General features: G+C 47.0%; 4 protein-coding genes across 7 annotated transcripts in view; 2 read left to right on the top strand and 2 right to left on the bottom strand.

Annotated features, from left to right (window-relative positions):
- The window catches only part of CELF5 (CUGBP Elav-like family member 5), a 36,420-nt gene extending 26,968 nt beyond the window's left edge, over window positions 1-9,452 (top strand). For 2 of the 3 annotated variants that reach the window (XM_057377599.1, XM_057377598.1), the window contains exons 7-13: window positions 3,739-3,883; window positions 4,501-4,647; window positions 4,855-4,917; window positions 5,005-5,088; window positions 6,113-6,256; window positions 6,357-6,521; window positions 7,273-9,452. In XM_057377599.1, coding sequence (XP_057233582.1) covers window positions 3,739-3,883; window positions 4,501-4,647; window positions 4,855-4,917; window positions 5,005-5,088; window positions 6,113-6,256; window positions 6,357-6,484 — 711 coding nt within the window. In that variant the 3' untranslated portion in view covers window positions 6,485-6,521; window positions 7,273-9,452. The remainder of the gene's footprint in view (window positions 1-3,738; window positions 3,884-4,500; window positions 4,648-4,854; window positions 4,918-5,004; window positions 5,089-6,112; window positions 6,257-6,356; window positions 6,522-7,272) is intronic. The other variant, XM_057377601.1, reaches the window with a different exon arrangement.
- A 247-nt stretch (window positions 9,453-9,699) lies between these two features.
- Window positions 9,700-16,024, bottom strand: HSD11B1L (hydroxysteroid 11-beta dehydrogenase 1 like). 2 transcript variants are annotated; one of them, XM_057377576.1, is made up of 8 exons: window positions 15,684-16,024; window positions 14,430-14,751; window positions 13,870-14,000; window positions 12,613-12,724; window positions 12,036-12,127; window positions 10,978-11,071; window positions 10,497-10,662; window positions 9,700-10,247 (listed from the first exon to the last, which is right to left on the bottom strand). In XM_057377576.1, the coding sequence occupies exons 2-8, from the start codon at window positions 14,512-14,514 to the stop codon at window positions 10,061-10,063; spliced, it is 867 nt and encodes a 288-aa protein (XP_057233559.1). In that variant the 5' UTR covers window positions 14,515-14,751; window positions 15,684-16,024; the 3' UTR covers window positions 9,700-10,060. The 2 variants fall into 2 exon arrangements, with proteins under 2 accessions (XP_057233559.1, XP_057233558.1); XM_057377575.1 differs by lacking the exon at window positions 9,700-10,247 and having other exon boundaries at window positions 10,369-10,662; window positions 14,430-14,669; window positions 15,684-16,023.
- On the top strand, window positions 15,408-18,650 carry MICOS13 (mitochondrial contact site and cristae organizing system subunit 13). The gene is made up of 4 exons (XM_057377577.1): window positions 15,408-15,489; window positions 16,567-16,723; window positions 17,486-17,537; window positions 18,028-18,650. The coding sequence occupies exons 1-4, from the start codon at window positions 15,461-15,463 to the stop codon at window positions 18,123-18,125; spliced, it is 336 nt and encodes a 111-aa protein (XP_057233560.1). The 5' UTR covers window positions 15,408-15,460; the 3' UTR covers window positions 18,126-18,650.
- A 1,517-nt stretch (window positions 18,651-20,167) lies between these two features.
- The window catches only part of LOC130580178 (scaffold attachment factor B1-like), an 18,231-nt gene continuing 14,770 nt past the window's right edge, over window positions 20,168-23,628 (bottom strand). Inside the window, exons 15-21 of the mRNA XM_057377514.1 lie at window positions 23,432-23,628; window positions 23,067-23,204; window positions 22,544-22,586; window positions 21,523-21,644; window positions 20,951-21,063; window positions 20,770-20,821; window positions 20,168-20,529 (exon numbers count right to left, since the gene is read on the bottom strand). Coding sequence (XP_057233497.1) covers window positions 20,400-20,529; window positions 20,770-20,821; window positions 20,951-21,063; window positions 21,523-21,644; window positions 22,544-22,586; window positions 23,067-23,204; window positions 23,432-23,628 — 795 coding nt within the window. The 3' untranslated portion in view covers window positions 20,168-20,399. The remainder of the gene's footprint in view (window positions 20,530-20,769; window positions 20,822-20,950; window positions 21,064-21,522; window positions 21,645-22,543; window positions 22,587-23,066; window positions 23,205-23,431) is intronic.

Genomic DNA, 23,628 nt, shown 5'->3' with positions numbered 1-23,628 from the left:
TCACTGARAGTAATTTTCTAGGGGGAGTGCAAATAAACCTGTTCTTGTATGCCTGTTCTTATATACCGCTTTTTCCTCTGGCTTCAGCAGCTACTTGATGTGCCTTCCTTTCATTCACATGACAGAGAAGGGGAGCTGTTTCTCAATTGTTGGCCATTTCTTCTCAAAGTTTCCCCTGAAACTGCCAAATGCCTTTTAAGTGTGTGGCGAGAGTATGGATGAGAAAAAGAAATACATGTGAGGCTCCATAACTTTGGGGAATTCTGCAAACCAAACATAGAAAGGGTCCAACACAGATTATTTGATTTGAAGCTGAGAACAGTCAAAGGCTTCCAGCAGAAATGTGATTTAGAAGGAAGAACCCTTTCTGACCAGGCACCATCTTTTGCCAGGTTACTTCTTTTCTGTCCAGCCCAGGAGTCAGCTGCCCCTGGGGTCAAAGGTTGTAGGTGTCAGCTCTGAGATGATTGTCCTGGTGTTTCTCCTGCTGTCCCAGAGATGGCACTGGCTTGGGCACGGGGTGGTGCTGCAGAAGGCAGGACTGGATCACAAAGTGAGGTGATGATGGCAAGAGGTGCTTTATCAGCTCGTGGTCCAGGCTGTGTAAGAGGAGAGCAGTGAGACCTTCTAGACTCAGTCCTTTAATCTTCAGGGACTCCTGCTGATGACAAGAAGGCAGTGAGGTCTAAGCTGAGCCTCCTTGCTTATCTGAGTCTTCTTTCTCCTCACTTGTGTCTGTTACTGTGTTGCTCTGTCTCTGATTCTTCGCTGGCCTTCCTGCTCTGTGACTATTTTGGCTTTCCCTTTGACTTGAGACTCAGCCTGTCTCCCACGTTTTTGGGATTTTTTCCTTCTTTTCCTTTCACTTTCCACTGGGTTTGGTTCTCCTTTTTTCCCCCGAGGCACTGACCTCACACCTGACTGATTCTTCTCTTAAGCCATCCTGGTCTTCGGTCTCCCTTCTCCTGGAGGAGAGATCCCAGCCAGGTCTCATACACACAGTGCCACCATCAGAGGGAGAGGCAATCAGCCCTTTGAAATGCCATGGAATATCTCTGGAAATGGGGSCAAAAGAGAGGGATTTCCMTGCTGAATCTCCTCCAAAYGCTCTGCCATGGGCAGCCCTTGGAASGTGGGACCTGTGGTAAGCCAGGGCTCAGGGGAAGCCCAAAATCCTTCATGATTTCCTGATTGTGGGCTTGGAGGAGTAGATGGTGCACCCAATGTTCCCCCAGGGCTGGGAGATGCAGCTGACCATTGTGGATGGGCCTGAATCAGATTGACAGGAGCGAGTTCTGCTGGGATCAACTGGTGCATCAGAGATATCACAGCTTCTTAGAGTCATCATTTAATATACAACAGCTTTCTGTCTCTGTCCCCATGGGATTTGCAGCATTACCAAGCCCAAGTGGTCCCCAGGAGCTTAGGAAGAAGTTTGGAGTGTGGATTGTTTTTGTTTTGTTTTCAGTTGTCTGTTTTAAATTTATATTAATAGCCTTTTTCTTTAAAAACTTTCTCAAATTAAACATGAAATTATCATGCACTAAGTTCAGTCTAAAGTTATTCAGATCTATGCAAATATGCAAAATAAGATACTTAAAATAATCAAACAGTGCATGTTAGCTGAAACTGTAAGAAAAAGTCTCATCTGGGAAGTACAACTGCCTAAGCATCTGAAAGTAGTTTATTTCAGTGCTTAAATCAGGTTTGGATCCCAGGTGCCTCTGCAAATGAGTTAGTTTTATTCAATAAGTTAGTCCAGGCAGATTCAGGGAAGTGTTTGGGAGCTGAAAAAAAATTAYCAATACAAATGAGGCCTGAAGTCTTAAAAAAGCAGCTATTTAAAAAAGAGCAATTTACTAAGGGCTTGAATATTTCTTGTATATCATAAATCAATTAGTTCCAAACACAAAATATAATTCGTTCAAACCTCCCCCCTGCTTTTATTTCTGCTCTCATGTTCATTATAGTAATTTTATGTAAGTGATGAGAGCAATTCCAGAGTGCCAGTTTGGTGCTCATGCAGCCGGGTGCAGGTTTTGGTCCAGCCAGAGCCCGGACAGAGCAGGCATTAATGAGAAAAAAGAAGATCAATATTCACAGAGTGAGTAAGAAACRTGTTGGTTCTGCACCCTTGGGTGGGGACAGTGTGGGGACAGGACCAGGAACTCATGGGGGCTGTGGCACAGCAGGGTCCTGTGTCCCCAGGGAATTGTGGCTCAGGGAGGGTGGCACCAAGGATGATGTGCTGGTGAACACAGAGGTGATTTTTCCTTTTCCTTTTCCTTTCTGGAATGGCACAGGAGTGACCCCTGTGCTGTCAGCCCCCAGAGCCYCTCACCCATCCCCAAAAAGGGCTCGAGCCAATTTCACCCCAGTGGCTTTGCTTGTACCAGCTTAGAGARGCAGCAATGCCATGAAATTCCTCTCTTTGTGCAAGGGCAATACTCAGCTTCTGTGTGGAGGAAATAAGGAGGTTTAGCTAGCCATAAACTTCTCACCATTACCAGATCCTTCAGCTGAGACCTGGGCCAAAGTGACTTGCTGACTTCCCCCTTTGTGGGTGAGAGAGGTTCCTGGAGAGCTGTGTGTTTGTGTTGCAAAGCAGATACTGGGATGTGGCAATGGAAGGAAGATTTTTTTCTTGGGTTTTGCCTTGTGTCACCTCACAGCACTGCCTGAGAAACTCTGGTTTCCTGAGAGCCRGTGTGGTGCCTCTCCTGCTCTTCTTGCATGATGGTGAAGATAAAGCTGGATAATTTTGCATCCAGAACTACGTCTTTGTTGCCACTGCCCTCTGAGGGTATCTTGTGCTGCCACGGATGRTCAAATAGAACCAGAATGACTTTTTCTTCTCTTAACCCTCCTCCCAACCTTCCCACCTTCCTGTGCATCTCTGCCTAGGCAGATGTGTCACAGGACCACGTGGAGGTGATGTCCCCTGAGCCCAGGGTGCAGGCCAGTGCCAGAGGACAGGCTGAGCTCAGTGGAGTGTGTGGCAGACCTCTGATGGCAAAGCAGGCCATGAGAACTGGGCCTGGGCACACACCTGGCTGCAYGGCAGGGTGCCCGTGCCAGAGCGAGCCCTGTGTGTCTCCCAGCATGATCTGCTCGTTGGGGCTGGGCAAAAGCAGACGGATTTGGACCCTGCTCCTCGAGGCAAAGCTGAGCTATTTAATATTTGGCACTGTCCCAGGAGAAGTGACCAGCGAGAGGGGCCTGTGCCTGACAGCACAGAAGGGCCTGCAGGGAGATGGTGCTGCTGGGTGCCAGGAGCACAGCCCTGCCCTGCTCCCCTCCCGTTTCACGAGCTCTCTGAGCCGAGGGGCACGGCCCGATGCCCTGGTGCCCAGCTGATTGAGCCACGGCCCCTCGAGGCTGCTGGCCCATGGAGGGTGCCCAGCCGTGGCCCTGGCTGTGTGGCCTGGGTTGCCCCCTGGGCTTTGTGCCCTGCCTGCAGGGCACGGAGCTGTGCCCAGCTCTCGGGGGCTCTCACGGGGCATTGTCCCACCTCAGCAGGGGCAGCTGCTTTATGGGTGCATGGCTGCAGGGACCTCGTGGGAGCAGGGTGTGGGGYTGGGCCTGGGGAGGGCGGCCACCACTGCCCACCCCAGCAGGTGTCGGATTCGGGGGAAGTTCCCAGGCCGGTGGCAGCACTTGGGGGAGGTGACAATCGGGCTGGCCTGCACAGCCTCGCCCAGCTCTGCAGGGCCCTGACTGCACACTCCTGCTTTGCAGCTGATGCAGCAGCAGACCACGGTTCTCTCCACCTCCCACGGCAGCTACCTGAGCCCGGGCGTCGCCTTCTCCCCGTGCCACATCCAGCAGATCGGTGCCGTCAGTCTCAACGGGCTGCCCTCYGCTCCCATTGCACCAGCGTCAGGTGAGGGCCCCCCCTCACGGGAGCCTCCTGCCCCAGCACTCAGCACCCAGGTAAAACAGTTCCTGCACCCCTCCAGGCTCAGCATCTGCATTAGCTCGCTCCTATCTCGCCTTTGAGCACAGCAGTCTCTGCTCTGCACAAATTCCTGCGGCCCCCCAGTGCCCTCACATGCTCAACACACATACTCTGCTGCTGTGCATTTATCCTTTTTGTGCAGTAAAGAAGGAAGGGTTCCCAGGCTCGTASTTGACTCTGAGGTCAGCAGTGCTGGTGTTCATGGTCATCATCCCACAGCAATAATGCACATGGGGTTCAAATCCCTTCAGAACAGGTGTGTGTCCTGCCAGGTGCTGTGCAAACCCAGATCAAAGATGAGCAACCCCAAAGCTCTGACAGCAGTCAGGACTGGCARTTCTGCACACATTCTTCCCTCTACTGTGAGCATCTTTGTGGAGGCTCCAGCACCAGTCTGACATCTCCACGTGCCAGTAGAAGAGACAATGGCTTCATACACAGCAGTCTTGTTCAAACACATCAGTATTGCCAGGCAGGTGGGTGCGGAGCAGGGTCTTCRTGGGACTTTGACTTTCATGGGATGTCCTCTCCTTCTTCTACAGGGCTACATTCACCACCTCTCCTGGGAACAGCAGCCGTGCCAGGACTGGTGGCACCCATTTCCAATGGATTCACTGGAGTGGTACCATTCCCAAATGGGCATCCAACCTTGGAAACAGTTTACACCAACGGCCTTGTGCCATATTCAGGTATTGAGAAAAAAAAAGAACACCCCCACCACGCAGAGGAACTGCAATTAGTTCTTCTTTTCTGGATTCCCCACACAGAACACTTTTGTAGCTCCCTCCCAGCCAGGCACTGAGACTCACTTGGGGGCGAGGGTGGGAATCAACACTACACACACACAGAGAATGCATGAGTGATTCCCTTTGCTGTGCTTCTGTTTTTCTCTGCAGCCCAGAGCCCTTCAGTAGCAGAGACTTTGCACCCAGCCTTCACAGGAGTTCAGCAGTATGCAGGTACCAGCTTCCCTTGTCTCCCTCAGGCCCTTGTGTGGCTGACCAGATCCTCAGGTAAACGGTTTGTTCTGTCTCCTTGGGCTACAGCTGTGTATCCGACCACCACCATCACCCCCATTGCACAGAGCATCCCTCAGCAGCCTCCCATCCTGCAGCAGCAGCAGCGAGAAGGTGAGGATCACAGTGGGAATAGGTGTGTCCGTGACGTGGGTGGGATTTGTGGAGCTCATCTTCTGCACCACAGAGCCAATGGAGATGAGACAGCACTGATTTCTGTTCACTGATCTTTAATCCTGGAGCTGGGTTATGCAAAGCACATCTCTGCAGTGAATGCACTGGGAAGGATCACAGGATGCTGGTTGTGCAAACTTCTGAGCTCCTCTCTGGCCAGATACTGCCAGGCACAAAGGGGCAGTAGGCCCTGGAACAACAAACTTTGACACCAAACGGGATGAGAGTCTGCACCTTCCCTGTGCATCAGGGGAAAAGAGCACTTATCCCCCTCTCTACTGATGCCAGAGCCACAGTGGTACCAGTCAAACAACCCCTCCAATGTACCCTCCTCAATTTTCAGCCTTCATAGCCTACTGAATTTATTTTMAACTTCAAAACTGGGTGCAGAATTTGGGGGCAAATGCATTTTCTCTTTCCTRCTGATTGGTACAGCAAGTGTCAGCAAGTGAACAGCATGTGGTGCTCATGAGGAGTGGACAGGACCCGCTCAGCCCATCARTGGGATGTGTGGCAATCCAGGAGGTTTCCAGCTTAGGCTGTGGCTTATGGAGTGAAGGCACCAGTGCAGGGAGTTCTAGAGCAGCAGCTTTCACACAGCAATATCTGCTGCTCTCCCAGCATTGGGACAGCTGAGAGCTCTCACCTCAGCTGATTTCCTTYCAGCAAACAGCACCCAGACACTCACAGAGCTGGTTGTGTCCAGCACCCTGTGTAGGAACTAGGCAAGCTTTGAAAGAGAATTTGCTGCCAAGAAAGTCTGATTTTGTACAGAGCCTCCCAGTTGCTCCTAGACAGCCCTCAGAACCCCTCAGTGACRGAGAGACAAGCAAAGGAGGTCAGAGCAGAGGGAGGCAGTGCTAGGGCTCTCCTCCAGTGCTGTGCTGTGAGTTGAGCTCTTTCTCTTCCCCTGCCCTTTGGGGGCTTTCTGTTTTGTCCTTCCCCATTGTCCCCATACCTGCAGGTCCTGAAGGCTGCAATCTCTTCATCTACCATCTCCCCCAGGAGTTTGGAGACAACGAGCTGATGCAGATGTTCCTGCCYTTTGGCAATATCATCTCCTCAAAGGTGTTCATGGATCGTGCMACCAACCAGAGCAAGTGTTTTGGTAAGATCAGGCAAGGGGAGYGTGATCCCTAATGGTGATATTCATATTGGACATGGCACCAACAGTGCCACTGTCACCCATCCCGTGTCCTGTCCTTCAGGTTTTGTAAGCTTTGACAACCCCTCCAGTGCACAGACTGCTATCCAGGCCATGAATGGCTTCCAGATTGGCATGAAACGCTTGAAGGTCCAGTTGAAACGGCCCAAGGATGCCAACCATCCCTACTGACAGCAGTGAGCAAGCAGGAGTCACTTCTGCAGCACAGGTAAACTGGCACCATCAGGGCACAGCTCTGGATGTGATGGCCGGGTTCAGCAATCWTCAGGCAAATTTGTGGCAGAGAGGCAAGATCAGGATCAGGTCTGGTAAAGCTGAACAGGCTCAGACATTGTCCAGTGATTGCCAGGCAGGTCTATAATGACATCAAGGTGGGAAGGCAGTTCAAGGGTTGGAGTCCAGGTAACAAGATCCATGGCCAGCAGAGTCCATGAACAGATGGAGACTGGCACTTCCATGCTGTAGATCAAAGGCTGATGGCACAGAGCTGGCAGGAGACTCTTGGACCCCATGGGCAGATTTTGCAGGTGAGGCTGGTCAGTGCACTCGTGGCGCTGACAGGCAGATGGTTCCAGTGGCCTGTTGTGGTCTAAGCAACGTTTTAGTCTCCTGCCCAACTGCTCCCAAGAAGCTTTTGACCGCCTAAGAAGGTTTTAAACACCAGTAGTTTGCAATTGTTACACAGGCCCTAAAGTTAGTCTGCAAGGAGAGACAATCCCACGATTCACAGGGATCACAGAAAAGCAGAGAAAAGGTGAGTTCCTGAAGGGCCACAGACAAGTTGCCTGACATGAGAGCTGCTGTCCAGGAGGCAGCTCCTGTCAGCCTATAGAYTGGGAGAGGCTGATCTGGTTTGGGTCAGTCCTCCACATTTAAGCAGCAGCAACAACTCAAAGCTTGAGGCTTGCATAGATGTCCTCCTAATCTTCCAATTCCCTCCCTCCTCCCTTTCTGTTCAGGTGAAGGGAAAGTCCAGAGGAAGAATTTCTGCTTCAGGTTGATTTACAGAGAGGCCAGTAAATTTATCGACTCTTTTGACACCACCCCTTTCCTTCCTCGGCTTCCCACCTTACCCACCCCATCTTCCTCCTCCCCTCCTCTCCAAGACATGCAATGAAAGAGAAGGCTCAATATCTGCCCAGGAGGAAGATTCTTGCCACGCCTGGACTCGTATATTTGCTGCTAACGTGGTGCAAAGCAAAGGGACCAGCAAACCAGCAGCCCCTGGGGACACGGAGCTCTTCCTCTCGGGGTGTGGCTGGAGTCCATGGACCAAGCAAACCCACTGGTGTGTCTCTAGGTTACTGCAGTGATGTGTGGAAATTTACTTCCGTCCTTCCCTCCCTCCTGCTCTGTTTCTGGCCCTTTCATAGATAACTATAAATATATACAGTCTCTATTTTTTTTTTTTAAACTAGCTCACAGGACCAAACTTTTCCATTCAGAGACTGACTGCTTGCAAGAGGTATTGGAAATTAGGGTTTTACCTTTGCAACAGTGTCTTAGCATGCACTGCAAATAGGCCTGAACATTTTGGGAGGATGCTTGAAGAGAGAGGGGGCTGGGGGTGGGTTGGGGAGAGAGAGAGAGCACATCTCTCTGCTCAACACAAGCAAGAAGAAGGAGAAATACATTCCTCCAGGATTAGGGCACAGTCAGCTGCTCAGCTTGAGTCACTCATCCACCTTAGCACCAGCCTGGTTAAGGATCTAGAGAGCTCTCAGTCTTACCTTTCCAAGGGCTTCTGCGGACAAAGCTCCTGGAATGTGGTGCCAGACCCTTCCCTGAGCACTCCCTGATTAGGCTGAAAGCACAGAAACCAGTCCCTTTACTTAGAGGAACTGCACTGCCTCCCCACACATGGCACAGATCCATGTTTCACAGCTCTCCATGGCAACAGCTTTTTCTTGATGAAGGCAGGAGAAGATGAGAGAGTGTGAGCAGATGCAATCTCCAGCACAGTTAGAGAAGCCTCCCAGGGGCTGCACACTGCCTCCCTGTGTCCGATACCCGGCACTGGGGAGCGGGCAGTTCTCATTCCAGATGAAACAGGACGTTTTCTCCCTCTGAATTCAGCAGCGGGACTCTCATCACGCACCTGCTGCAAAGCTTTCCCCAGCAGATGCAAGGAAAATAGGATGAAAGAGGGTTCCATTCTGGGGTTTTCTCCCCCAGAACCCCCTTCAAGAGACAGATTATACATTATGCAGCATATACATATATATATACAAATATATATGTAGGGACAGCTCTATACACTATATACACATACTCTAAAGCACAGAATGTAGTTCAGAACTTGATTTTAAAAAGATCCCCTGGGAGARGGGGGTGTGTCATACTGACAAGGCACATCCCTTGAACAGTTTGGAACAGTCTCTTGAGGTTTCTACAAAWATAAGGAAAGGAAAGCAAGGCAGAACAGACCAACAAGCCCCAGAGCGATTAAGGAATGAACGACTTCAATATTCCAGAGTTTGATAAGGTACCACAAACATTGGTGTGYGTGTGAGGGTGTGTGAGCACATTGAAATAGGAACAGAGAGTTGGTGGGGCAAAGTTGGTGCAATTGATACTAAAGTGAGCTATGGGGATTTTGGAGAATCTCAGCCAACTCTCATTCTCCTCCAGTTGCCCTTTGTTCAGGTGTTTGTGGCACAGTYCTTTAAGTACCTTCACATCTCCTCAACCACCCTTCTGTGTCTGACGCTGAGAGTTTATGAGAGGTGAATGAAGCTGTGAGAGTCTGTGTGTTTCTATAGTCCATGTTTACTTATTGTAAATACCATTTTTATACTTAACATCTATTATGTATGTGATTTGTATAATGTACTTTATTTCTGCTACAAGTAATTTCATGAAGTTTAAACTTAGTCTAATTTTGAACAAAAAAAAAAAAAAAAAAGAAAAAAGATTAACAAATGCAAAATGGAAAAAAAAAGGACTTTGGGAATCCTAGGTCAAGCTGGTTTAAAACAAGCATTTACAGTTTCTTCCATCACAGTTACTGATGTGACTGTACAATGTTACAGGTGCGATAAGAGCTTTGTCAATGTCAAATTCCTCACTCCGGTCAAAAAAAAAATCCTAAATTTATTTAATAAAAGTTTTACTTGCTAAGTAACTGGGGCTCTACTTCATGTTGTTGGTTGTACCTGCTTTTAGGTAATGCTTACACTTAAAGACATTGCCAAAGCCCTGGGGCTAATTTAACAGGTCCCAGGAAACAGATCTTTGCCCACAGAATCCACATGGCCAGTGTTTCCTCACAGAGGAAGCATCAACACATAACACCAACACATTAAAAACTGTTTAATGAAAACAGAGATTAAAATTCTACTTACAGGAAGGAAGAAGGTTCACAGAATCAAAAAAAAAAAAATAGGTAGTAGAGGAGGACGTCCCGGGAATATACAGATATTCCAGGACATCCTGTACAGACAGACAGAGCATAAAACTGGGGCTGAGAGAAGGCTGGATGCAGTAAAAGCAAATAGGTGAGGGTGGAGAAGGAGGGGAGGGGGGATGGAAGGAAGGCTAAGACAGAGTGAACAGTGGGAAAGATCTCTGACTGATGGGTGGCARCAGCAGAACCATGGCTGGAGCAGGATCAGAGCCAAGAGTCATGTTAAGAAAAGGTTACTTTGCCAGCACTGCTGCCCTGCTCCTGCTTGACACCAGTGGCTGGTTGGGATGGCAGGAATGTGATTAGAAGGGATATGGGATGGGAGAGGGGACCAGCATCCCTTAAGGACTGGTGTAGTTATAGAAAGTACGCAGCACCTGGTTCCCAGTGCTGGGGAACAAAGCCCGGAAGCAGCAGAGCTGCTGCAGCCACCGTGGGTAGAAAACCTCAGGCACCCGGGTGGCTCCTCCCCGGATGATGGCAAGTGCAGCCTTGGGAGCAGGTGAGGCACTGAGGTGCACTTTACCYCTGCAAGGGAATGGGCAGAGCATCACTCAGAGCCAGGCAGTCCCTGACGGGGTTAGAACTSGGCAGGCTGACCACCACAGAGCTCTGCCTGCTCCTATTCCATGCTGAGCAACCTCCATGATGTGCCCAGGCAGGTGCACTCTCCCCAAACAGGTGCACACGCCATCCTAAACACAGTTGTGTTTTCAAGAAGAGACGTTCCTGCAGACAAACTCTTCCCAATTCCTACACCCTCTTCCAAATACCTACCTGATGTTCTCCAGTGCTGAATCAGTGTCAATCAGGCCCAGGATGCACAGTGTGACTGACACATTTCTCTTCTGCATGATGAGCTCGTGGCGCAGTGAGCTGAAGAATCCATCCAGTGCAAACTTGGTGGCAGAGTAAGAAGTGGTGAAGGGAGTGGGCATTCTCCCTGGAAATGGAGAAGAGAGAATGGAAAACACCAGGAAACTGGCTGTAAGGAGGATCCATGGAGAGGGAATCTGGGCAGAGATGGGGGCTTTTTCATACTGCATCATGAACTCTGTTAAGGTGAGTGTCCCTCTATACAACAAAAACAACAATAGTAATAATAACAATGCAATATTACTATATACTATAAAAAGCACAGATTGAAAATGTGTTTAGGTATTGGTTGAATACCAGAGAAATATGAACAGAAATATGAACAATACTGGGAACCATTGTTTCTACAAGGCCAGCACTTAATCCAGGCAAARCCACCAACCTGCAAGGGAAGAAACAACCACCAGAGAGCCTCTGTTCTCCTCCAGGGTGGGAAGAGCTGCTGTTGCAAGTGCCACATAACTCAGAAAATTCACCTGGAATGAGAAATGCAGACATGGAAGAAACAAGAGGGTTTGAAAGCATGAGCCAGAAAGTCAATACCGTGGTCAGAAATGGAAAGGAGCATGGTTTGGATTTGGCTTTTCAAACATCAAGTGAGAAAAATTATCTCTGTAAAGGCAGGCACAAATACTGCATCGTGAGTCTTTCGGATTCCAGAAAAAGCAGTAGAGAAGATTCAGAGCAAAAGTTATTCCTGGGCTTTAAGATACAATTAGGTATCCCTTGCTTTCACTGTATGCTGTTCTTTACTCTGCAATCCCTATCAAAGAAATCAGTCTCAGTTTGCYCCCTTTTAAAGTTCCTCTTCACTGAACTCAGCCTACAGTGAAGCATAAAATTCAGCATCTTTTCAGAGCTTGACTGCTGTCTTAAATTACAAGAATTTCTTACCTATGTTCCCAAATTCCTACTCTCCAGCAAACAGGCTCCTTCCAAAATGTAATAGAAACTAGTATGACCCAGCGGAATAAGAAGACTGAATCAAGAAAAGAGCTCTTCGTTTCCAAGGCCCCAAAACCTGGTACCTTTAAATCTGAACAGAGACTCAGAGTGCAGACACCATTTCAAACAACCTTAGTTGTGTTCTGCACTTGTGTATGTGCCATAGATCAGTAGGAAGTGCTGATCATTTATTGGCCTTTCTGAACAAGACACAACTGCCTGTAACTGCCCATTAGTTGTAAAGTCTTGGGCTAATGGGAGAGAGAACAGAAGGAAGGAGAGAAATACGAAGTTCTTCCCAAACATTCCTCTTCACTAATGTTCAATAGCTGAGCAAATCAATTTTCCAGCAGCAAACCCACCAAAGTTTCACTTCAATCATGAATGAAATAAAAGGTTTGTTCTCARCCATTGCCACAGATGCCTTGGAGCTTCCCAAAGCTGTCCCAGGAGAGGTCAGGCTCACCAYGTTCCAGGTGAGCTGGGAAGCCTCACCTGCATGAGCCAGCCGGTGTATTCCACATCTCCAGTCCACATCTGGAAACGGTTCGTGCCAATGTGATTCAACACCAGGTAATCCAGGCCCCCTTGGACAGCAGAAAAAGCAGTCAAACAAAGGGCCCATCCCCTAACCATCAACCAGGGAGCTCAGAAATGCCAGGAGGGCTGAAACACTCCCTCAGGAGATTAGAAAGTGCTTTACCATGAAGCCAGATTAAATATGCCCATCTGGGAGCAGCTTTGACTGCTCCTCAGGGGTAGAATTGAAAGGAAAACTGTTTGACTTTGGCAACAATTCTCTGAAATGATGTTTCAGCATGATTCAGACTCAGAGCTTAGTTCTGGTGGTACATCTATGTCCTTAACATCCCTCTCAGTTCAGGGAACTGAAGCAGGAAGCTCCTGCTAGAATGAGAACTGTCCACATCCATGATTCAGACTCAGAGCTTAGTTCTGGTGGTACATCTATGTCCTTAACATCCCTCTCAGTTCAGGGAACTGAAGCAGGAAGCTCCTGCTAGAATGAGAACTGTCCACATCCCTGAAAGCCAAAGATGCCCAGGATTCTTACCCAGCTTTTGGACAGCAAACTGAACCACCTTTTCAGRTACTGAAGGGGAAGACATATCTGCAGGGATATAAGATATTTTCTTTGCTCCAAGTGCCAGGCATTTCTCCATCACCTTGAAAAAAAGCACAACCCCAAAGATTAAACGATATGGAAGAAGAATAGGAAAAAAGGGTATCATAAAGCACATACTACAGTTAGTGAGAGTCAGTTCTGAACAGAGACACACTTTAATTTAAAATTTACTGCTCTTTGGGCCATGGAAAATTTATTCTGCATCCAGATTTYGAATGTGCATCCTGCTAAGTGTTACCTCTATTTAACTGTCTGCTCAAACAATCTACCTTTGAAAAGGATCAAGATTCACCTGAAAAAAACAATCTTCTTCAGGAGAAATCTTCTGGAATAAGGGTTATGCTTTACATTACGGTCTTCTCTTTYTTTCCAAAGTAACTGGAAAAGAATTCATAATTTCTTTGCTGTGTTGAGTACGTGAATGTGCCTGGCAATGATATGCAGTTTTAGCTATTTGCTGAAATAATGCCTTCCAGTCATTAGGAACTATCATTATGCTCACTGTCCCCAACTCCCCTCTTGCACCATTTCACAGTGAAGAACTTCCCTTGGAAGTCACATATCCCCACAGTTCAAGAGCTACCATTTCTAAATATTGTCCTATTTCATAAAGTACAGATGAAGAAGWCTCATCTATTTGAGTTGGTCAAAAAGTATTTAACCTACAAAAAGGCTTGASTTTTTAACAATACAGCTACAAWTAGAACAGTTTGGAYTCTGAAAAGGTGCACAATATCACACAGGAATTGTAGTTCATGGAGTATCTCAAATAGAAAAGGACCCATAAAGATCATTAAATCCAACTCCCTGCTCCTCACAGGACTCCCTAAACCAAACCATATCCTTAARGATGTGGTCTAGATGTTCCTTGATCTCTGACAGGCTTTGTGCCATGATCACTTCTCCCTGRAGAACTTGCTCCAGTGACTGACCACYATCTCAGTGGAGAACGTTTTCCTAATGCCCAATCTGAACTTTCCCCGATGCAGTTTCACACCGTTCCCTCATAAATAAATGTTCAGGCAGTGAAAAGTTCAGGCACTGTGTATGCATTGTCCTGTACATGTTTATGCTTAACAACAGTTCTGAAGGAAAATTTATCATGCTGACAACTAATTTTTTGGTTGGTTTGGTAAAAGCCCAAATCTCTCATGTCTTTCCCTCATACAAGGAAGAGGTTCTTACCTTCTGCAGCACAGCTTCCCTYCTGGCAGTCAGCACAATTTCAGCACCAAATCTGGCATAGTGATATGCTATCTGCTCTCCAATGCCAGCACTGGCTCCAGTCACGAGAACACGGGCACCAGACAAGCTCTCTTTTTTATGGAAAAAAAGAATAAAAGATATAGAATTAGGTGAAGAAATGCCTCCTGCATATATTTGCCATCAGTTTGGATACACATCAGCCCTCCTAGTGCCGGGCACTGCACACCTACAGAGATGGTTCTTGGCACCAAGGAATTTACAGCCAATACAWCAAAAGAGAAAAGCAGTAGCRAAGTGCCAYTTTTTTCCCCCACACAGACAGCAGGATCCCTTCTCTTAGACCATTTTGTCTTTCTCTTTCTTTCAAGCTTCTTTTTGTTTCTGGGAATGAAACATKGCTTTGGGGCCACCAACTCTAATAAGATTACAGGCAGGAATGAAGAATTTCCAGAATTTTCATCAGCCAAAATTTGGAAATTCAACCTCTTCTCTTGTGYGACTTACATTTCAGTTTGAAATCATCCCCCTGGTGAGCCTACCTGGGTTAAAATCGTCTTTCCAGAAGAAAGCTAGGAGCCCAGCCACAACCCCTGTAGCACAAAGCACTTTTCCAATTGGCTTCATATCCCTCCAAGTTGTRAGGAACAAAGTGAAGTCTTGAAGCCGAGCACTTCAGCCAAAACAGTGTTTTTCCTTGTGATGCCTGGAGCCAGCCTTCAAGAGGCTTTTGTAGAACGGGACCACACCTGAGAGGTGTCTCCCCTGGGAACCACGGCCACCTCAGTAAAAAATAGAAAGGATCTTTCACCGGCAATTGCGACAGCCCTCTGCACTAAGAGCCTGTCTCCACACGCCGCGAGCCTACAGGGTTAAAAAAAAACAAACCCTCACGTCTAATCTTAGAGAACGCTTAATTCATTAGGGATTTATGAGAGTTGGCAGCAGTGATCCCGAAGGCGGGTACCTCAGGAGAGAGCAGAGGAGGGAGGTGGCAGCAGAGCCCACATGAGGGGACAGAGGTACAGCAGCGGGATAAACTGCTCTGCCGCCATGCCGCGACACAGCGCGAAAAACGGGCGACATGTGGGGACACTCGACAAAGGGGCAGGAGCGGCGCCGGCTGCTCAGGCACCGGCTGCTCAGGCACCGGCTGCTCAGCCCGCTCAGCGCTGCTCTGCTCGGCCCCCTCAAGCCCTGCCCGGTCCCCTCAGTCCCGCCCGGTTCCCTCAGCCCCGCCTGTTCCCCTCAGCCCCGCCTGGTCCCCTCAGCCCCGCCCGGTCCCCTCAGCACCGCCCGGTCCCCTCAGCCCCGCCCGGTCCCCTCAGCCCCGCCCGGTTCCCTCAGCCCCGCCCGGTTCCCTCAGCCCCGCCCGGTCCCCTCAGCCCCGCCCGGTCCCCTCAGCCCCGCCCGGTTCCCTCAGCCCCGCCCGGTCCCCTCAGCCCCGCCCGCCCGGTTCCCTCAGCCCCGCCCCGTTCCCTCAGCGCTGCCCGTCCCCCTCACGGCGGCGGCGCGGGCGGGGCCGCGCGCGGTCACGTGACTCTCGCTGTCCCTGCCCGGCCCCGCCGCCGCCATGTCCATCCGTGTGTTCCCCGCCGTCAAGTGAGTCCCGCGGGCCCTGCCCTCACAGCCCGGCCCCTGCCCTCCCGCACTCCCCACCCGCTGTTTGCCTTCCCKCACTCCGCACTCGGCGTTTCCCCCCTGCACTCCCCGCCCGGCCTTCCCCTCAGCGCTCCGCGGCTGTCCCCGGCCTGTCCCCAGGCCCGCGGCCGGCCCTGTCTCTCGCCTCTGCTCACCTCGCTCCGCTGCCTTGGGCTCGGCCGCTCCCGTTCCCGGCAGCTCCCCGTGTGTGACTGCACACCGGGCAGGGCTCTGGGACTGTGTGGGGACAAGCATGGGCACATAACATAAGCCCGGGATGGCGCGGAGGTCGGATCAAGACGTACACGCCCGATGCGGGAAAGTGCCCGAGGGTATCCTTGAGAGCCAACAGTGCATTTTAGCAGCGGAATCCCTTTGCCCCAAAATGCTTGTGAATACAAAAATTGGATCTGTCTACTGCAGTACTGCTATCTGTCAGGTTTTGGTTTGTTGGTTTGTACAATGGCTTTAGCTGTTTTTTTTTAGAGGGAAAGCAAATCTCTGCCCTGTGAATTTGGAAATCTCCTCAGATCTCTTATTGAGATGTGAAAGTGGTAACTGCACACCGTGCAGGGAAACTCTGAAAGCCTTGGCAGAGCAAACAGCATGGCGAGGTGTTAACTGTACCCTAATGAGCTCAACAAGATACTGGTGCCTGTCAGATTTATCAGATTAATATCAGATTTTTCAGCAAGATCCACATCATTAACATGGGTGACTTACCCACTGCAAAATCATTTCATTCATGCCAGTGATCCTCAGACTTTAGAAGTGGGACCTGCTTTTCAGGCTCCTGACACTTCCTCATTTTTTAATTGAAAACCACCACTGATAAAATGTGAATTTGGTGTAGTTTCAAGGGGCTGACGGAATAGTTGTCCTATGAAGACAAGGCAGGTATTTTTCTGCTRATTTTTGCCTGTAGTAAGACATGAGATTTCTTTATTGATACCCTCTCTTTGGCAGTCACAACCYACTGAGAGAGATGCACAGATGATCATAATATGAACTGAACTGTTCTGCTTTCAATTCTTTGAGGTTTCTCATCAAAGGAGGCCTGGCTGGAGCTGCTGTCTATGTGGCGTATGACCAGGGGCTGCTGGGCAGTGGCAAACAAGGTGCTGATGCACTCAGAAAAGCTCAAGAAATGGTGCCTCCAGTTGTCCATGAGTGGACAAATTACCTGGGCTTGGAGGTAAGGGCTGCTCAGGTGATGCCTGCAACACAAACACTTCTGAAGGTGAATGAGAAAACATTGGGGTGATAGTCTGATTCCAGTGAAGCTAGCAGGAATTTTACTGKTGAAATTAGATTTCTCAAGGCAAATATTTTKAAGAGGATTGAAATRGAAGGTGAATAAAATTTTAAATTTGGGGCAGAGACATTGCTCACAGATGTTGTTTCAAAGGAGAGGGGGTAACCAGCACTGTGCAGGGTGAAGGAAGGGATTGCACATGCTCTGGCAGATATTTCACTATATGGGATTCCTAAGCTGCTTTTGAAGGATCCCATGTGCTTTAAAAAAAAAAAAAAACATGGAAATACTATCCTCCCAATTTTTTACATTGCTAAGAGTTCATCAAGTTGAATTTAAATTGCTTGCAGAGGTTCGGTAGTTCTTGATTTTAAAATCCTCAGAAAACAAGAAGTTTCTGCTTGTAAGTTTGAAAAGCATTTTTCATATTATAGATAATAATAAACTAACAGATGACTGTAAGGAGACAGCCATGGAGATGTTTTTTTCAGGAGCACCTAAATAATATATTCCACCTTTTGCACCTATTTGGTATTGCAGGAAAGAGCAAAGCCCAGACTTAAAGCATCATCTGATTGCTTTTGAGGGTTACAGAGCAGACACCCCAGTATTTTTGAGWTCTGAGGTCAAGAGGCTTTGCCAGGGTGATGTGAATTCCAAGTGAATCCCCTCAAAGTGCTGATATTTTGTCTCTCATTCCAGCTCCCACGTGTTCCAAAATTTAACTTTTCCCTCTCGGCTTCCTGGAATAAAGGTAAAATGACGGCTCAGTAATTGAATCTAAACTCAGCCATAGGCTTTTCAGAAAGGATGAGCATTACATGGTTATTAGAATTTTAGTCACTTTGTTTGAAGGCCAAAACATGTTATAAATACCTAGCAATACACAGTTTTTATGTAAGAGTCTTCACATAATTTTGGGGAAGCACAGTCCACAAATACTGTGACATGTCCAGCATCACCCATGGGGTCTGTGGCAAGGCCAGAAATAAAACAGAACTTAAAAAAAAGAACTGAGCTCTGTCTTTCTTAAGTAACTGCTTTAACTCATCTACTGGCCCTGAAGTTGGAGTTTCTGTGTCACAAATGCTGTTGAGACAATAAAGCTGTACTGGAACCATGGATTATTCAAAAGTTGAGTTAGAGCTCAGAGTTTAGAGATCTACAATGGTAGACTTGAAAATTAGGAAATTTGGCTTGAATTACGATGATCTTGGAATAATTCTTCTCTGCTTTCCTTGCAGGAGTGCACACAGTCATGTCTGCCTTGTCTGTAGCTCCCACCAAGGCCTGTGAATACACAACAGAAGGCTGGAAATACGTGAAGGATCTTGTGAAATGAGCACCTTCTCCAGGGTTCAGGATTCTCTCAGTCCAGCCCTGTGGASGGCAGCTTGGCCGTGTAAGGGCTACAATAAAAGACTTTGGAAGTTCCATTTGTATTTGGGTTGGTTTTAGCCTGCAGAGTGGAACAATTGCTTTGTCTTAGCATTGGTCAAAGGCTSCAGGGGTCACAAATGAGTTGTGATRAAGTGCTGGCCSTGTGCTGAGTACAGCCTCTGTTCTAAAGCTTGAAAATAAAGAATTATTCTGAAACAGAATTAATCTTGGAGGTGGATGCTATCTAACTCAAACCAAGCCTACAAGAGTTTAAAAAAATACTAAAAAAACCAAGGTAAAAGATGCTGTAAAGATGGCCTATGGTGATTGTACAAGCACAGGGAGAGTAACTGAGCAAAGATTATCTGCACGAAACATTTTGCTAGCTTGCACTATGCCCCAGTTGGCAGACTCTGCATATTTTCATTTCAGCATGGATGAAAACTTCCACGTGGTCACTTTTCAGTCACAGCCAAGGCAAATGTAAGRAGCACCAGTGGCCTGGAGGACATCAGGATTGTAAAATAAAGTTACAGATTGATTTCAGTGTTTTTAACCCTTTGTGATAGGATTGTTATCATTACAGAATGAACCAAACCACAGCTACAGAACAGGAAAAGAGGCAGCAGTAGGAAGGGAGAGCAGGATGAGTCCTTACTCAAATTAGGAAGCAAATTTAAAACAGCATGAAGAAATATTGCTGTTTTGTTTCTTTTTTTAACAAATAGATATATGATGAAGCCAACTGCCACTGCCAATTCAGAGGATTTGGCTGAGATGCAAAAAGCTTTAAAAAGTGCTTARGTTAATTCCTGAAGGATGGGTCCATCAGCAGCTCTTAAACCTGATGGTCCAGATGGAAGCTTCAAGCTCATTAAACYGTGGGAGTTGTGCTGTGCAGGTGGCAGATGTTTCACCTCATTTCAGAATTCTGATAACCTTTATCCCATTTATTCCTTACTTCCCAACGTCCACTGCTCTTTAAGCAGCAAAACTTTGGTTCCAAGTCTACCCCCCATCTCACCAGGTCAAACCTCCCACTAAAAWAATTCTGACAACTCTCATCTTCCTKTCTTAGCTTTTGCTACAAACCAAATGTAATCACTTTGAAGAAAGCACTGTGTACAAACAGAATACTGCACCTCTGGAATGCTTAGAACTTGAGTTCTCCATGCTTTTCATTAGCTCCTGTAACTTTTTTTTTCCCTTTGATGATTGCTTTTTGAAGCTTCATTGTAATAGGCTTTCTCCATTAATGAATGAAAAAATATCTTCAGGCAACTCATAAAAAACCCTTCTCTMAAGACTGAAAAACCCCCAGTGACCCTATAAATGAAAGTAACAGGATTTTTTTTCCTCTTGGGATCATAAAAGCCATCTTTTGGGTAAGGCCAAGGCCATATTCCTCCAGGGATGTCTGCACAAAGACAAACCATAATTTGGACATGACAAAGCAATAGATCATTTGCACCAATCTCAATCATGTCTGTTCTCAACTCATTCTTAAAATTATACCAAAGCAGAGCCAGTGGATGCTTCTAAGGAAATTATGGATTGCTAAGTAAAATTACTGGGCTGAAGCTGGTGGAGTTTTGGACTACCCTGATCTATCAGCTGAATAAAGTGATTCTGACAAGCACTCGTAGAGGCTCACAAGCACCTCTGCTGCTGTCACAGAATATAACTCCTTTTTCAGACATCGTATGCCACAAGACCAGGTGAAAAGAATTCTTTACTGCATGCCCCACAAGCTCCTGTAGCAATTTTGCAGTGGCAGGGTATTCAAACTTGGACAACTGTGATCCACTAACCTTGTCTCACGGTGGTACCTGGGCTGGTGGTTGTTAACTTTGACAGCTCTGAGATGAAACACAGTATTTCACTATTTCTGGGGCTGCAAAGGGACACCTGTAAGGCATTTTGACACTTCATCTTTGAAACAAAATTATGGTTTAACATACAGCGGAAAAAATCAATTGGACAGGGACTGCTGTAACAAAGCAATTAACTGGAAACTGGCGTTTATTTATGGAAAATGGAATGCTTCATTAACAAACATTTTTAAATGGGATATGAACAACACCTTACAAAACAAATGAGTTTCACATTGGATTGAGTGACATCATATGGCAGCAGCTTAAAAAAAATTACACTTACAGTAGCCCATAAGTTACAATTAATGGTAACCCTGGGTAACAGATTTGACTTGCCACYTTGCATTAAAAACCAAACACAATCAGTAGCGACGGTTGAAACGAGGATCATTCGGTCTGTTTGCTCTTTCCTGGCCAGCAAATCCTTCTCCTTGCATTCCTCCTCCGTGCATGATCTGACTCTGATTGCCCCCCTGCATAAARCTGCCACGCCTGCAAAGAGATTCAGACATTTTAATGCTCTCTCATGCTGGTATAGTCAGGTTCCTAGAATCYTGTGTTCTTTTTGCATGATAATTCACTACATAAAACCATGGGGAATATTTTATTATTCCYTGACATTTAAGTAGCAAATTAGATAACTGATATTCCCATAAAATRTTTCTCTGRCCAATTTAAATAGAAGAAATATCCYTTAAAAGGAAAACAAACTACTCATTTTAAAGTTCTTACCCCGACATGCCGCCACGATGCATCACATGGCCAGGTCTGCCTCTTCCGCCACCTAAAAAAATACAAATTTTTAACTTATAAATTTATACACTTCCTTTGCATCCACAGCTTCATCTCAAAGGATAATTGCCTGTATTTCTTCTTTCCAGAGCACAGCTRAGGAGCTGTGCAAGAACCATACCTTGCCATCTCTCGTGATCCCGTCCTATCATCCCTCCATCCACGCTGCTCTGCCAAGAACGATCTTGGTGCCCTTCAAACTTYCGACTGTGATCTCCCCAGTCACGTCCATCCCTGTAAAAACATCAAATTCCCACCTTTCTCACACGAGCCAGAGCACATGAAATAGTTTTTATATGTGAATCTGTCACAAACTTACTCAAATGCTTTACCAAGTCTCATGTGAATCTTGTATTTATATTGCTATCTGTTAAATCAAATCTCAAAAGAATCCTTCTGCTCAAACCAACTAAGATGMCAAATAAGAAAATACTGGGGGAGAACCACTATCCTGAAAACAGCAAGCTTTGATAGGAATGTTAAATTAATGGAAAGCATGATGACTTTGAGATGCAAAGTTATTAATAAAAAAACACGTCAAGGGCATGTTTTGATCCACAAGGCATCCAAACATTTGCAGTCTATCCAACACACTTGTGGTGAAAGCTGGACAAAAAAGAGCTGTACTTCCAAAAATTTTCACACCTGGAAACATTCCTTAGGTGCAGAAAAAGAGGTGTTTTTGGTACTGACCGTGACTGTGGGGGGATCCCTCTGCTTTCACTCATCCTTCTGTCAGATCCGTAGCTCCCCCAGCTCTCCCGTGAGTCCCGCGAGTGCCGGTCGGGGCCTCCGTGGCGCTCGTCTGGGTAATGCTGGAAGGCACAGAACTCTTACAGGGCYGCACAGAATAGATTTGTTCACTCTYTGAAGTTGCTCWGCTYTAATTACTTCATCTCASAATCATSTGGAATGGAAGGRAYCTCCTGACATCAWCTAGGCCTGATGGATGACCYCCTGGTCAGGGGTCAGGGTCAGCCAGGACAGGCTGTCCAGAAGAGTCTCTCAGTGGGCTTTGAGGATCTTCACACCCAGAGACTTCACAGGTTTCATATGGAACCTGTTCCAGTGTTCCCAGTTTAGGGGATTTGAATTGTCTTCAGATGGAATATTCCAATTTGTGCTYACTGACTCCTGGCTACATCTCATCCACATCCTCTCTCCCATGAGTTATTAATGCACATAGATAAGGTAAGCCCAGGACTTGGCATTTCCTGCTGTTGAACTTCAGAAATTCCCCTCTGYCCAACTCTCCAGCCTAACCAGGTCCCTCCAAATATCACAGTAAAGGCCACTGAGGGTTCTATGACTCCCTAAAATTCATCTCCGCTGCTTGACTGTGCCCTGAAGGCTTTCCCCCAGCACTCAAACACAAACATTTCTACAGTTCAGCTGTTGTTTCCATGTAATCTCATAACTTATATTCTATGGAACTTTGTACCTTTGCCTCTTTTAYGGAATCTTTTGGAATGCTCCATTTTGAYACAACTCACCTGYTTTGGTTTCTATCAGAATAACTGTRTCTAGCTTTTATAGTAAAMAAGCTTTTGAATTGTTTCRTCTTAYTAAGGTAAACAGGACAACCTGATTATACCAACATAGTTTGGAAATACAATGTAATTTTCAACTACTGAAATTTAATCTCACATACACACTGCAGAAAACCACATTGTAAGATGTTAARGTATTTCTGTAGCTCTATAAAGCAACTCACCTGTCCATCCCGATCTCCCATAATTGTCCTGGAGCCATCTCTCCTACAAACAGATTATTAGAATCAGACTGTGACAGTAAAACATACAGTGGCCTATAAAAATCCATCTATTTAACAACACAGATGAAAAATCCTGCACTCATCCCAAAAAGTATCACCATTACCCACAAAAGGCATAAATGGCTGGAACTATGGAAAACGTGACACATTTGGGATTAGGACCTAGGATTAGTTAGACCTAGGATCTAGTCCACAATATTCCTACTAAAATGTCAGGTCATATAAATACAGTATTATTTAGAATTTTTTCAGAATCCTACAAATATGTAAAACAGCATTGCTAAAACACTTTGCCCAAGCCTGCCAGAAGCTTTAACTCATGGCACAGGACAGATCTTTTCATGGCTTCAGAAAAGAAAGTCCACAGCCACTAAACCACACTTGAAAAGTTTAAAATGCAAACCATGAGATTAAATACATTTTTTTGTAATTTGTTTGTAGGCAGTGGAGATAAGCCACCAACCTGTCTATTGAATGCTCCTGGTAACGCCCACGATCCCTGTGATCAAAGTCATGGAAGCGATCCTGGCGACTGAARTCTGAGTGGTACCTGTCATTCATGGCCATTCGTTTTGCCTCTGGCCAGTAAGGATCATCCCTCCTGAAAGACACAAAAGATTCATTTTAGCCCAGATAACGCCTTTTGATGTCGTTCCTCCTTCCAAACCAAAAGAAGGGGAATTAAATTCAAAAGAGCGCTGAACACAATCACCTCAATGCAACCAACAACTGCTGAGAGCACCTGTGTGGCTTTTCACAGCCCAGGCTGGCAGACAGAACCTGGCAGTGCCATTTCCCACTGGCATCACTGGCATTTGGTGGCTTTACCTGCCATCTATGTCATAGGGTCTCCTCATGGCAGAGCGCCTCTCCTGCTCGTAGCGCAGCTGCTCGTGCTGGCGCCGCAGCTCCTCCCTCTCCCGCTGGATCCGGTCCTGCTCCCTCCTCCTCTCGTGCTCGATGTGCATCCGTTCCCTTTCCAGCCTCTCCCTCTCCATCCGTTCCCGTTCCAGGCGCTGCCGTTC

This window comes from Malurus melanocephalus, unplaced genomic scaffold (assembly GCF_030028575.1).
Source record: "Malurus melanocephalus ecotype Western Australia unplaced genomic scaffold, MMel_1.1 scaffold_318, whole genome shotgun sequence".
NCBI lineage: Eukaryota > Metazoa > Chordata > Aves > Passeriformes > Maluridae > Malurus > Malurus melanocephalus.
The sequence above is the reverse complement of the archived record's forward strand: the minus strand, read 5'-3'. Positions and strand labels throughout refer to the sequence as shown.

What these genes read in the sequence shown, in the direction of transcription:
- MICOS13 (XM_057377577.1), top strand. Translation starts at nt 15,461, where the DNA reads ATGTCCATCCGTGTGTTCCCCGCCGTCAA. An exon ending in CGTGTGTTCCCCGCCGTCAA is followed by an intron (nt 15,490 to 16,566) that starts GTGAGTCCCGCG and finishes CAATTCTTTGAG; the next exon opens with GTTTCTCATCAAAGGAGGCC. An exon ending in CTCGGCTTCCTGGAATAAAG is followed by an intron (nt 17,538 to 18,027) that starts GTAAAATGACGG and finishes CTTTCCTTGCAG; the next exon opens with GAGTGCACACAGTCATGTCT.